At 46.2% G+C, this 12,971-nt stretch overlaps 1 protein-coding gene across 3 annotated transcripts in view; it reads left to right on the plus strand.

The window, feature by feature from the left end:
• SLC17A8 (solute carrier family 17 member 8) overlaps window positions 1–12,971 on the plus strand; it is a 56,945-nt gene that overhangs the window by 14,226 nt on the left and 29,748 nt on the right. For all 3 annotated transcript variants that reach the window (XM_077846017.1, XM_077846015.1, XM_077846016.1), the window contains exon 2: window positions 11,115–11,367. In XM_077846017.1, the coding sequence (XP_077702143.1) occupies window positions 11,254–11,367 (114 nt within the window). In that variant the 5' untranslated portion in view covers window positions 11,115–11,253. The remainder of the gene's footprint in view (window positions 1–11,114; window positions 11,368–12,971) is intronic.

Here is a 12,971-nt window from a genome sequence, read left to right on the forward strand (position 1 = left end):
TAAGCCCTATGGGGTGGGGACTGTTGTAGTTACCATTTTATTTTTATTTATTTTTAAATTTTTAAAAAAATTTTAAAAGATTTTATTTATTTATTCATGAGAGATGCAGAGAGAGGATCAGAGACACATGCAGAGGGAGAAGCAGGCTCCCTGTGGGGAGCTCGATGTGGGACTTGATCCCGGGACTCCAGGGTCATGCCCTGAGTGGAAGGTGGACCCTCCACCATGGAGTCCCCTAGGTCCCCCGGGCCACCAGCTTCTCCACGGGGCAGCCTAAGGCAGGACCCATGGGTTCTGTCATTGTGTGTCTCCTGCTGTACCTGTTTTGCCATGAATTGAGTGTCTCGGTCTTTGGTGTTGCTCATCGGGATAGTGCGAGCCATGGGGGGCAAGGCTGACTCACACAGGGAGGGGGCAGTGAGGCAGCCCCAGGTGGGATGAAATGCTACCCTTTCTGGGTGCAAGGAGTGTGACATACACAATTTGCCCCCAAGAGCCGAGTGGGCCCCTTGAGGATAGGGCCGGGCATTGGACGTGGGGCTGGGGGTAAGAGGCTTGGTGAGGAACACCCCGCACCGCCTCTATGTCTGTCCCCCAGTTCCTGCACAGCCAGTGCCCCGGAACCGCCTGGGGAGAGCAGAGGGTGACCACCATCCACCAGCCGGGCCTGCTGTATACATCAGCTGCGGAGGGGTGGCTCTGTGCTGCGTGTCCACGAACACCCTGAAGGGGTCCCTGCGTGTCCCACTCTTGTCCCTGCTCGGTGCTCAGCCTCACGTCTGGCAGCTCCTCTCAGTCAGGTTCTCCAAATGCCACTGTGACCTGCTTGCCCTTGTCCTTGACCTTAAAGTGCTGCCCACCACCTCCCCAGCCGCCCAGTCCGCCCTCTGGCTCTGGCAGCTCCTGCCACCGTGTGAGGCCTGTGGGGGGACAGGCTGTCCTGCTCCTGCTGCCCTGTGAAGGGCCTGTGGTCCCTCAGGCTGCCCGAGGGTGCACTTAGCCCATGGGGTGATCCGCCCCATCTAGTAAATCTACAGAGCGTGTCTACTTTCTTTGAGCCTATTGATCCTTTTTTCCTATGATCTGCCATAACAGGTCTGGCATCTTTCTTGAAAAATGGAAAAAGTTAAAGGGACACCTACTTACTGAATGATTCTCAATGGTTAATGTTGAAAGTGTGTCATGAATTTTTGTATTCCAGATCACGGACCTCAACATCTTAGCTAGAGGAGTAGAAGAGAGCCAACCTAATCCTCAGGAATTCATCCAAATGGTCCGTTATAACAGTTACTAAAACAATGAAATAGGCCTTTACTTTAGGTTTATTGGACAGTGAAGGCGGGGAGAGGAAGCGAGCCCCTGAACCCAAAGAAGAATATTCTTACAGCCTTGGTTATCCTGCCCTTGACATGAGTATGAGAGGCAAGAGGAACAACATTGGACATGCTGATTAAATCATGACCTGACTCCTCCAGGTCCCCACCTTTAGCTTCTTATTCAGAGCGGGAAGTCCCTCAAGGTCAAGGTGAAAGGCAAAAGTCAGGGACAGTCCGATCTCCTTCAGTGATGGGCTCTGCTCAATTACCCACCCACCAGAAACACTTGAGTCATTTTTTTTTTTTTTTAAAACACCGTAGTGGCTAATCTCTGCCCACAATGCAATAATGATTAGAAATCAGTACACAATTATTATTTTTTTTTTTTAAAAGAGAGGTTGTCAGGCTCCTCTTGGCGTCCCTACTTTGAGCTTCTGAGGGCCACATGAATAGCCCATTAAAAGGCTTTTTTTGGCCTTTGCCAGGATGTTAAACCCTGTGTCATGTGCCCCTTGCATTATTTTTTTCCTAATTCGGTGTCAACCAAGTACCACAAATGGCACGGCTGATGTCTTTTTATTCTCTCACCATTCTGGAGGCCAGAAGTCCAAAATCAGTGGGTTGGTGGGACCATGCTCCCTGTGAGGCTCTGAAGGAGGATTTATCTTGGCCTCTTGCTTGCCGCTGGTGGCTGCTGGTAACCCTTGGCACTCCTTGGCGTGGAGACCCGCACGGTCACTCTAGTCTTTGCCTCTCTTGTCACACGGCTTTCCTTCCCGAGCTTCTGTGTCTGTGTTCAAATTCCCCTCTTTTTACAGGAACACCGGTCATTGGATACACACCCACCCTCATCCCGCAGGACCTTGTCTTAATGACATATGCAGAGACCCTATTTCTAAATCAAGTCATATTTACAGCTATCAGAGGTTAGGACCTGAACATATCTTTTTATTTTTATTTGGAAGCACTCTCCTGATTTTTAAACTCTGGAAATCAATCCAAATTCTAAAAAACCACACACACACACACACACACACACACACGTGTGCACCAAACCATACAGACAAGACATGTCTGTGGGCCCGACTGGCCTTTGAGCTGTCAGTTTGTCACCTGTAGCTCAGGTTTTTGGGATAAAAAAAGTCACAGAGACCAAATATTTTTATTTTCTTTTATTTTTTTCTCATTGTCCACCTTATCATTCCCTGATAAGCATTGACTCTGCTTGAATGAGGGGACAGGAAAGGATAGAGTCACCAGGAGGAAAATAAAAACAGGTTAACACTTCAAAATCGGTGTGACTGTGCTAGGTGCTGGGATACTTGGTTCCTGACTTTGAACTTATCATATAGCCTACTGGAAGAGGAGATACTGGTTTTAAAAATTACAAAAAAAAAATATAGATAGTATCCCAGGTTTGATAGGGTAGGAGTTAGGTTTTATTGAGATCTTTTTGAATTTGAGGTCTTGAGAGCTGCACTGATGAGATTGTATCTCAAATCCCCAAACCCTCTAGGAGTCAGATTTTAAGTAACCCCCCTTCTTTAAAAGTTACCATGAATTGATTATTTATCAAGTGCTAGGAATGATGTGAAGAGCCTTATTTATATACTTTACGTCATTACACAGCTAATAAATGCCAGACTGAGCATCTGATGCAGGACTGTCTGATTCTAGGGCACATCTGTTCCCTCAGTCCTTCTTCAATTTTCCTTCTCCAGAACCTTTGAAAATATCTGCCTAGGTGGAGCACCTGATATTTGGAAGGTGCCTTCTGGTTGGGTCCTGTGGCTCACGGGCAGGAGCAGGCTCGACATCAAATGTGGGCTGTAGCTAGGTAGCTCTTGGGCAGATTGTTGATATGTACTGAGTCCCCCAAGCTGAAGAGAGGGGTAAATCCTACCTTTCAAGACTGTTCTGAGGGTGAAGAGAGATTATCTGTGTGTAAATATGTGCCTCTCGCAGCACCTGTGTGGAAGGTGGTCCGTATCCTTCAGTTCCCTTGCTTCTTCCTGTAGAGACGCCACTCAATGATGGCGTAAAAACCATTCTGGAGTAAAGGTGACTCTTCTGGAAGGGAAGTCAGAAGCCATAACCAGGTGCCAGAGACCGGGCCGCTTGGCAGACATTTCTTTTCTTTTTTTCTTTTCTTTCTTTTTTTTTCTTTATGATAGTCACACACACACACACACACACACACACAGAGAGAGAGAGAGAGAGAGAGAGAGAGAGAGAGAGAGAGAGGCAGAGACACAGGCAGAGGGAGAAGCAGGCTCCATGCACCGGGATCCCGACGTGGGATTCGATCCCGGGTCTCCAGGATCGCGCCCTGGGCCAAAGGCAGGCGCCAAACCGCTGCGCCACCCAGGGATCCCGACATTTATTTTCTCACGGTTCTGGAGACTCCAAGTCCGACATGCCCTGAAGGCCTGTCCCGGTGGCTTGCAGGCTGGCCACCTCCTCGCTGTGTCCGTCTGCGGACGTGCCGTCCTGATGTCTGTGTGTCCAGGTTTCTTCTTACAAGGACACTGGCCTTCCTGCATCAGGGCCCACTCCTCTAACCTCCCTCTGTGGCCTCTTTAAGGGCCTTTGTCCTAACACGCGCTGAGGTCCTGGGGCTTGAGGCTTCAGCGTGAGAATTGAGGGTGGAGGCAGCAGGGACACAGGTCACCCGTAATAAATACCGTAAGCAGCAGGTGAGTGGGTTTGAAAAAGCCCTGCGGCCGCTGGTAAAACCACACGGACCGTGCCCTGGTTCCTGGGCCCACGGGGCTGCAAGTGGTGCTGACGGCCAGCCGCAGCTTCCGCAGCCGGGCGCCCACCTCGCACTTCCCCGGGTGGAAGGGCCGCAGCCCAAGACGGCAGCTCCCCGGGTTTGGAGAAGTGGCCGAGGTCGCTTCCCCGCAAGGGCAAGGACGAGGGGTCCCGGATCTTACCGATGGCCGCAGGCAAACAGCAGCACCCCGCTGGGATCCAGCGGTTGCAGCCGCTACTTCTTTTTTTCTTCTTTTTTTTTTTTTAATTTTCATTTATTTATGATAGTCACAGAGAGAGAGAGAGAGAGAGAGAGGCAGAGACACAGGCAGAGGGAGAAGCAGGCTCCATGCACCGGGAGCCCGATGTGGGACTCGATCCCGGGTCTCCAGGATCGCGCCCTGGGCCAAAGGCAGGCGCCAAACCGCTGCGCCACCCAGGGATCCCCAGCCGCTACTTCTTAAGAAAGAGTTTCTTCTCCTCCAGAGGACCCCAACCCTCTTTAGAAAAACAAAGGAACAAGCAAACACACTTGCTCCGGGCAGTGCCTGGCGGGCGCCCCGCGGCGGGGCGTGCCCAGCGGCTCCAGCAGGGCCCCTCCAGCCGGTAGGGGTCGGCCGCGCCCCCGCTCCCCGCCGCGCGGAGCTGAAGACGAGGCTGAAGATGAGGCGAGACTCTCCCGCCTCCCTCGCTCACCACGCGCACCTTCTCGGAGGGGCCCGCATTCACTCAACACCTACCGCGCTGGTGAAAGCCAAGGACTAGGGCGTGGAAGGTGCCCGGTCCTCAGGCGCCACCAGGGACGCTGTCGCCCGACCCGGCGTCTGCGAACCGCCCCTCCCTGGTGGGGAGGCTGCTCTGGGACCCGCCACTGCGCGAGGACCTGGGGCGCCGCGAGGGCCGCTCGGCGCCTCGGAGGCCTCAAGCCGGGCTTCCCCGAGCCTGGTGGAGCCTGGCCTCTTAGGTCCACGCCCAACGTGGTTGAAAAACCTTCCTCTCTGAGCTGGGCTACACGAGAAATGTTGCTCTAGTATGCTGCTTAAAAAAAAAAAAAAAAAAAAAAGAGGTAGAAATCGGGGGCGCCTGGGGGGCTCAGGTGTTGAGCGTCTGCCTTCCGCTCAGGTCACGGTCCAGGGATCCTGGGATCGAGGCCGCATGGAGCTCCCGGCTCAGTGGGGAGCCTGCTTCTCCCACTTTCCTTGCTTGTGCTCTCTCATTCTCTCTCTCAAATAAATAAAGTCTTAAAAACAAAACAAAACAAAACAAAACAAAACAAAACAAACCCAATCTGTCCCTGAGGGCCCAGCCTGGTTGAAAGGAGCTTTTAGTTGATGTGGGTCCCCCCCTGCCATAACCAGGGTGTGCGAGGGACACAGCAACACCTCAGGAGGTCCCTCCCTCTGGTGGTGGATCCATGTCTGTGCGGGTCTGGTGGCTTGAAGTAGGCTGACTCTGCAAGCACTTTAGGCAAGGGAAACTGGGGCGGAGCGCCCAGCCCTCCTCTCCATCGCTCCCCACATCCCATCTCCAGCTCGAGGGAGGGTGGTTCAAGGTCCTATAGCTATAGGGCCTGCTACCTGGGGAGCCCACACACCCCTTCCTTGGGGCCTATCTTCCCCTAGATCCCACTAATCTCTCTCTCTGCCTCCCATACAGTCGTGCCCTTCCTCTGGAAACAGGGTGTCTCTGACAGCATCATGCGCACACAGGTGCTTGTGCTGGTTCAGGTCCTCTAAGAAGACAGGAACACGTGCCCAAGAGATTTATTGAGAGCAGACAGGGAACGAGCCGAGGGGAGAGTGTTTGGACGTCACTGCTATCTGTGTAGGAGAAAGGGCAGGAAGGTTTTGGGAGGAAAAGCCGCAGACTGCACCCCAGTACTGGGAGGTTTTGCAAGGCCAGTTGCCTCTTGCAGGAAAGGGCCTGCCTTCCACCCCTGCTGTGCTCAGTGCTTGTGGGGGGCAGCCTGAGGGAAGGCAGTCTTCAGGCCCAAGGCGGGGTGCATTCAGAGCACACTGTTGTAGGCCCACTTTAATTAAGCTCTCCGAGGCTCCTTGGTGCCTGAAAACGTTAGTCTGTATTACTCTTCATCCAAACTTCTGCATGATTACAGAGAGATGCTGAGTTTATGACTTGTAACCATTCTATTAATAGTAATAATAGTAGTATTTACCATTTAGCAATAAAAAGCTCTTTTAGGTACCAAGCACTGTGCTAAATAATTTACATGCGTCATATCATTTAATCATTAAAACAACATTATGAGATAGCTATGATTATTGGTCCATTTTAAAATTTTTTACAAAATGATTTTATTTATTCATTTGAGGGAGAGATTGAGAGAGAGAGTATGAATGAGGGGAGGAGTCGAGGGAGAACCAAACTCACCGCTGAGCAGGGAGCCCAACATGGGACCAGGACCCCGGGATCATGACCAGAGCCAAAGGCAGGTGCTTAACCAACTGAGCCACCCAGGTGCCCAATCAGCCCATTTTAGAGATGGGGGTTGTTATATAACTGAATTGTGTTGCCCCAAATTCAGATGTTGACATGCTAACCACCAGTGCCTCAGAATATGACTGTATTTGGAGATAGGTTCTTTAAGGAGGTAATTGAAAAACAGAGAGACTCTCAACTATAGAAAACAAACTGATGTTTACCAGAGAGGGTAGGCAGGTACGTGAAATAGATGATGGAGATTAAGGCGTACAGTTAACACGATGGGCACTGGGTGATGTACAGAATTGTTGAATCACTATATGGTACACCTGAAACTAATATAATAACACCATATGTTAACTATACTGGAATTAAAATTAAAAAGTTAATAAAAAATAAAAGAATGCAGAGATTAAACAAAAAATAAAAGAATATAAAAATTAATCAAATAAGCAACAAAAAAGAGGCGATTAAGTTAAAATGTGGTCTTTAAGGTGGATGCTAACCCAAATGACAGGTGTTATTATAAAAGAAGGAAATTTGGACACAGAAATATGCTGAGGGAAGGTGTTGTGAAGACAGCCATCTTTAAAAATTAAAAAAAAAGATTTTATTAATCTATTCATGAGAAACACAGAGAGAGAGGCAGAGACACAGGCAGAGGGAGAAGCAGGCTCCACGCAGGGAGCCGGACGTGGGACTCCATCCCAGGTCTCCAGGATCACACCCTGGGCGGCAGGTGGCGCTAAACCACTGTGCCACCGGGGCTGCCCCCAAAATTTTAAAATTAAATTCAATTAATTAACATATAGTATATTATTATTGGTTTCAGAGGTAGAGGTCAGTGATTCATCAGTCTTATGTAACACCCAGTGCTCATTCCATCACATGCCCTCCTTAATGCCCATCACCCAGTTACCCCATCCCTCCACCGCCCTCCCCTCCAGTGACCCTCAGTTTGTTTGCTATGATTAAGAGTCTATTATGGTTTTGATGACGGCCATCTATAGGCCAAGGAGAGAGGGCTCAGAAGGAACCAATCCTGCCAACACCTTGATCTTGGAGTTCTGGCCTCCAGAATTGTGAAAAAGTAAAGTTATGTTGTTTGAGCCACTCACTGTGTGGTATTTTGTTATGGCAGCCCTGGCAAGCTAATACTAGCATATTGCTGCTTAGAGAGGTCAAGTGGCTTGGCCAAAGTCATGGAGCTTCCACATGGGAGAGATAGCACTCAGCCTCTCTCATTCCAGAGTCCATTCTCTTAAATTCTTTCCTCTACTGGGTTGTCCACAGTGTCTGGGTCAAGGGCCAAAAAATAACAGAAGGCAGATGGCAAGGTGACAGGATGATCGCTGAGACAAAACACAGCCCAGTGAGCTAGGAAGCACACCTGAGAGGGAACCAGTAGACCTGATAGTCAAAAGAAAGCCTTCTAACCTTGCCTTTACCCTCTTCTGGCTGTGTGGTCTTGGCCAATTCACTCTTCCTTTCTGGAGTATAGTTATATTTGTGTCAAATGGAAATATTAGGTTTCCGATATATTCCTGAGCTGTTTTAACCATAATGAGGTCATTATATGAAATGGTAAGAGAGAACTGAATTGGCTTTATACAACTATTAGTGTAGTTGTAATTTATTATGTTTTAGCCAGTACTACTAGTACTGTTGTGATGGGATGTCAAAATTAGAGCATCAATTTTCCATGCTCTACAGATTATATATATTCTGATGCCAGAAAATTCATGGCGACCACTGGAGCTGCACATTATAAATGGTCCTGTGACTCAAATGATTCTTGGCCTTCAATATAAGTGGTAATACATGGCATCAATGCTCAGTCTAGCAGCATGGACTCATTAAATGATGGTGGGTATTAATGTAATAAAGGTAGCTGATATATATTGATTTTTTTTATGTGTGTTAAGTTCTGTTCTAAATGGTCTAAATATAATATCCACTTAAGATTATCCTAAGAAGAACCTCACAAAGAAGAAACTATTTTTATAATTCCTAGGTTACAAATGAAGAAACAGAAGTCCATAGAGGTTAAGTAGGCCAAAGTCACACAGCTAAGTAAGTGGAAGAGTAAAAATTCAAACTAAGTCACACTGGCTTAGAAGCTAGGGTTTGGGTTTAGGGTGGAGAAGAAACGAAGCATCCAGGATGGCTTCAAGATTTTTGCCTGAGCAACCAGAGGAACAAAATTATTATTACTTGGGATGGGAAAGATTTCAGGAATTAATTTTTTTTAGGGAAACTTAGTCTGAAAATGTTAAGTTTGATATGCTGATTATGTGTCCAAGGAGATGTCAAATAAGTCTATATATGAAAATCGGAATCTGTCAGCATATGCATGGTATTGAAAACCTACAGATGGGATAAGATCACCTACAGAGTGTAGATGGAAAACAAAAGAGATCTGTGAGCTGAGTCTTGGGCATCATAAGGTTTACAGGTCAAGGAAGTAGAGAATAAGCTTAAGAGACAAAACAGAAGGAGTGGTCAGAGAATTAGGAGGATGAGCACATTAGTGTAGTTTCTAGGGAGAAAAAAAAAAAGGAAGAAAGAGTGATCAGTTGCATTAAGTCTACTGATAGGCTGACTATATGAGGACCTATGATGACATTGAGCCAAAGGAAGGCATTGATGATCTTAAAAAGAGGAGTTTTGGTGGAGAGGTTGGGGGATACCCGGTTGGAATGGGCACAAGAGACAATGGGAGGTGGGGAATTGAAGATAGTGATGTCCGATTTTTCTAAAAAAAAAAAAAAAGAAGATGAGAATGGGGGTAGCTGGAGGAGAAAGTATTTTTATTTTATATTTTGATGTGGGAGAAATAAACATATTTGTAGACAGTAGGGATGATCTAGTAAAGGGGAGAAAATAATTGGTGAGTTCTGGGAGTGGGAATTTCTGGAACAATATCCTTGAGTAGATGAGAGGAAGTGAGATCTGGTGCCCAGGGTGAGAGGTTGGCTTTGGGTAGAAGCTTGGATGATTACCAGAGAAAACCTAGAGAGCATCAGCATAAATGCAGGTAGGTAGGTGGGTACATTGAGACGTTGTTGCAGTTCTCTTCTGGTTATTGCAGCGCGCTCGTCCATGTATTAAGCCAGCACTCTGAGCTCAGTTAAAATTGAAAGCTCCTTCCCTTGTTTTCTCATTGCTCCCCGCTTTGATTTCAACAAAATTTGCATCGTCTAGTAATCATGGCTCCTCGTCTTTCGTCCTCACTAGCTAAGAGCTGCAGAAGGGCAGAGAACATGTCACATTCTTTATTGCTCCCCAACACTTGGCACAGTGTCTGACACACAGTGTGCACTCAATAAATATTTGATGGACTGGATTGAATCTAGTATACTTTTTTCTCTATACACATACTTTAAACTTGATTTTGCTTGAGTCTTAAGAAGCTATCAAAATCATATTCTCTATGGATTGATAGGCAGATTATTCGTGTTTCAATCTATTCTCTTAATTATTGTATTAGCCATTTATTACTGAATTCAATATTCATGAAAACTTACAAGCTTTCCTGATTTTTACAAAAACTTGGACCTTAATTGGGCCATAGGAAATCCTCAAAAGGGTTACAATATGTGAGAAGATGCAAATACCTCGCTTTTTAATTGACATAGTGTCCAGTTTGCCCAATTCTTATTTATTTATTTATTTATTTATTTATTTATTTATTTATTTATTTATTTATAAATATTTTATTTATTTATTCATGAGAGAACACAGAGAGAGTCAGAGACATGGGCAGAGGGAGAAGCAGGCTCCCTGCGGGGAGCCCGACATGGGACTCGATCCCAGGACCCTGGGATCATGACCTGAGCTGAAAGCAGACACTCAACCATTAAGCCACCCAAGGGCTTCTCCTTTTTATTTTTTAAAGAAAAGGGCAAATTCATTGTAATTGACACACCATAATATGAACGGATAGAAGTCAATGAAAAATCCTGGCATCTGGTTAACAGATTCCAGAGGATCAGATCACCTCCTTAGAAGAACCACCTGGAAACAAAGGATATACCACCACCTGGGTATATACTGTGATGGAAAATGTGCCCCCCTGCTTCTACCTTTTATTAAGATTTAGATAAAGAGGAAGAAAAGAATCCACAAATGGATTGATTTGCTACTGTATATCTTTTTAACAAGCTTCGGGTGACACTAAAATCAAGGTCAAGTGCAATTGTTAGCTCGGTCATGCACTGTGGATGGTCTGTCAATACTCTTCCAGCAGGAAATTCAGTAAAGCATATTGTTTAGGATACAGACTAAGACTTGGACTTGCATCCCACTCAATGGACTTAGTTCCCTGATCCATATAATGGCAAGATAGCACCATCTATGTCATGGAGTAGTTGTGAGCTTTAAATGACCTAATGCCTATAAAAGTACAACCCAATATCCAGAATATCAGTAATTTTAGCCATTATTATTTGCTTTAATGACCATAACACCTTTTAAAAATGCAGGCTGCATCCTACTTTGGGTTTCCCTTTTTCTTCTTTGGTAGATCTTTTCTTTTTGCCTAGTATACTCCCCTTTTTCTCGAATCCTGGCCTTTCTTCTTTGACCATTTTTCTTCCACTCTAGAAAAATCGATGGGACCAACGAGGAAGAAGATAGCACTGAGCTGAATGAAGAAGGAAGGCCAGTACTGACTTCCAGGCAGAGATCACCACTCTGCAACTGCCACTGCTGTGGCATCCCCAAGCGTTACATCATTGCCATTATGAGTGGGCTGGGATTCTGCATTTCCTTTGGGATTCGGTGCAATCTTGGAGTTGCCATCGTGGAAATGGTCAACAACAGCACTGTATATATTGATGGAAAACCGGAAATTCAGGTCAGTGTCAGTGTTTGGTGGGAGCTCTTTTGTCCATAGCTGTACAAATGCCTTGTTATAGGAAAGAAAGCTCTGCACCTCTTCCATTGATGTGACAAAAAATGGAGAATGGCTATCGTGTACCAGGTGCTGTGAATAGAAGGGAAGGGAAGGTGAAGGGAATAGAAGGATCAACAGCACAGGCTGGGTCCTTGTTCTCATAGAGATGTTCAAGTAAATAATCATAATCCATGATTGTAGGTGCTATGTTGGAGGTGTTCAGAATGCTTGGGGTCATATAGGGGGTGGCTGGACCAGACTTTGTTATCGTGAAAGAATTCCTAGAGAAAGTAAAGTGATGGCTGGCTCTCAAAGATGAGGAATTGACAGACTAGGAAAGTTTTGGTGAAGTGGGAAGAAGAGTATTGAAGAAAAAGGAATATCATGTGTGAAAGACTGTAGGAGAGAAGAGGGAGAAAGAGCGAGACAGAAGGAAAGAGAGAGAGAGAAAGGGAGAGAGAGAAAATGGTGTGTTTAGGAACTGAGATAGGAGTTCATCTTTTCTGAGCCCTGGACCCCTTTGGCAACCTGCTGTAGACTTACGACCCCTTTGTCAAAATAATATTTTAAGTTCCTAAAGTAAAATGCATGGAATTATAAAGGAAACCAATTATATTAGAATACAGATGTCAAAGTATTTAAAAATAAAATTAGTGATAGAGAAACATATGGGCTTCTTTGTGAACACATCAGGTGACAAAAGTCTAGCAATGAGTCTAAAATTACTGTAACTTTGAAGTCTGATGTATAAACTTTAGTTTAAGATAGTGATGACAACTGTCATAGGAACATATTTATAATCTCCACTAGTGAGGGAGTCACAGGTCCTGATCATACTACTGTGATTTGTTGCCTACAGTCACGATCACAGGAAATGCTAAATTTCAGCTAGCAGTTGTGAAAATAAAAATGCTGATTTTTCCCATCAAAGTTCACAGATCTGCGGATTCCATCCTTGGACTCGAGGCTGAGAACCCCGGTTAAGAGTGTAGAGCATGAGTGAGCATCAAGGGAGGGAGACACCAGGGTAGTTTTAGGCCAGGTAAAGCCTGGTGAAGCCACGTAGGGAGTCATGGGTGGGCTTTGGGCAGAGAAGCAATATGATGGAAACTGTTCCAGAATGACCTCTGCCCAATCCACTTAGTCCCCCAGTGGATTAGGATTGAAAGTGAGTGGAAGCAGGAGGACTAGTTCAAGGGATGCTGTGGTCGTCAACAAGCATACACTGATGTGACTTCAAAGCATTGTTTTTATGAATCACTGGAAAGAGACCATTTGGCTTGTTTCTTATGTGGTAGGCCTAGAAAAGTATTGAGGCTACGGGGTAAAGATGAAAAATGTATGCCTGGTGGATGCCTGGGTGGGCACATATTTCGTTGTACGGGACACACACGCCGATGGAACTCATGTGGTGATACATGCAGGTTGCAGAGAGGCAATCTGATCATTCGCTGGTCCCTGTCCCTGTGTGGAGAAACACTTCGGTTGGAGTTTCTCAAACTGGTGTTTGGCAAGTGACTGTCGTGTAGGATGTGCCATGAAGATGATGTATTGGATGGGGGCTT

This window comes from Canis aureus, chromosome 13 (genome assembly GCF_053574225.1).
Source record: "Canis aureus isolate CA01 chromosome 13, VMU_Caureus_v.1.0, whole genome shotgun sequence".
Taxonomy (NCBI): Eukaryota; Metazoa; Chordata; class Mammalia; order Carnivora; family Canidae; genus Canis; species Canis aureus.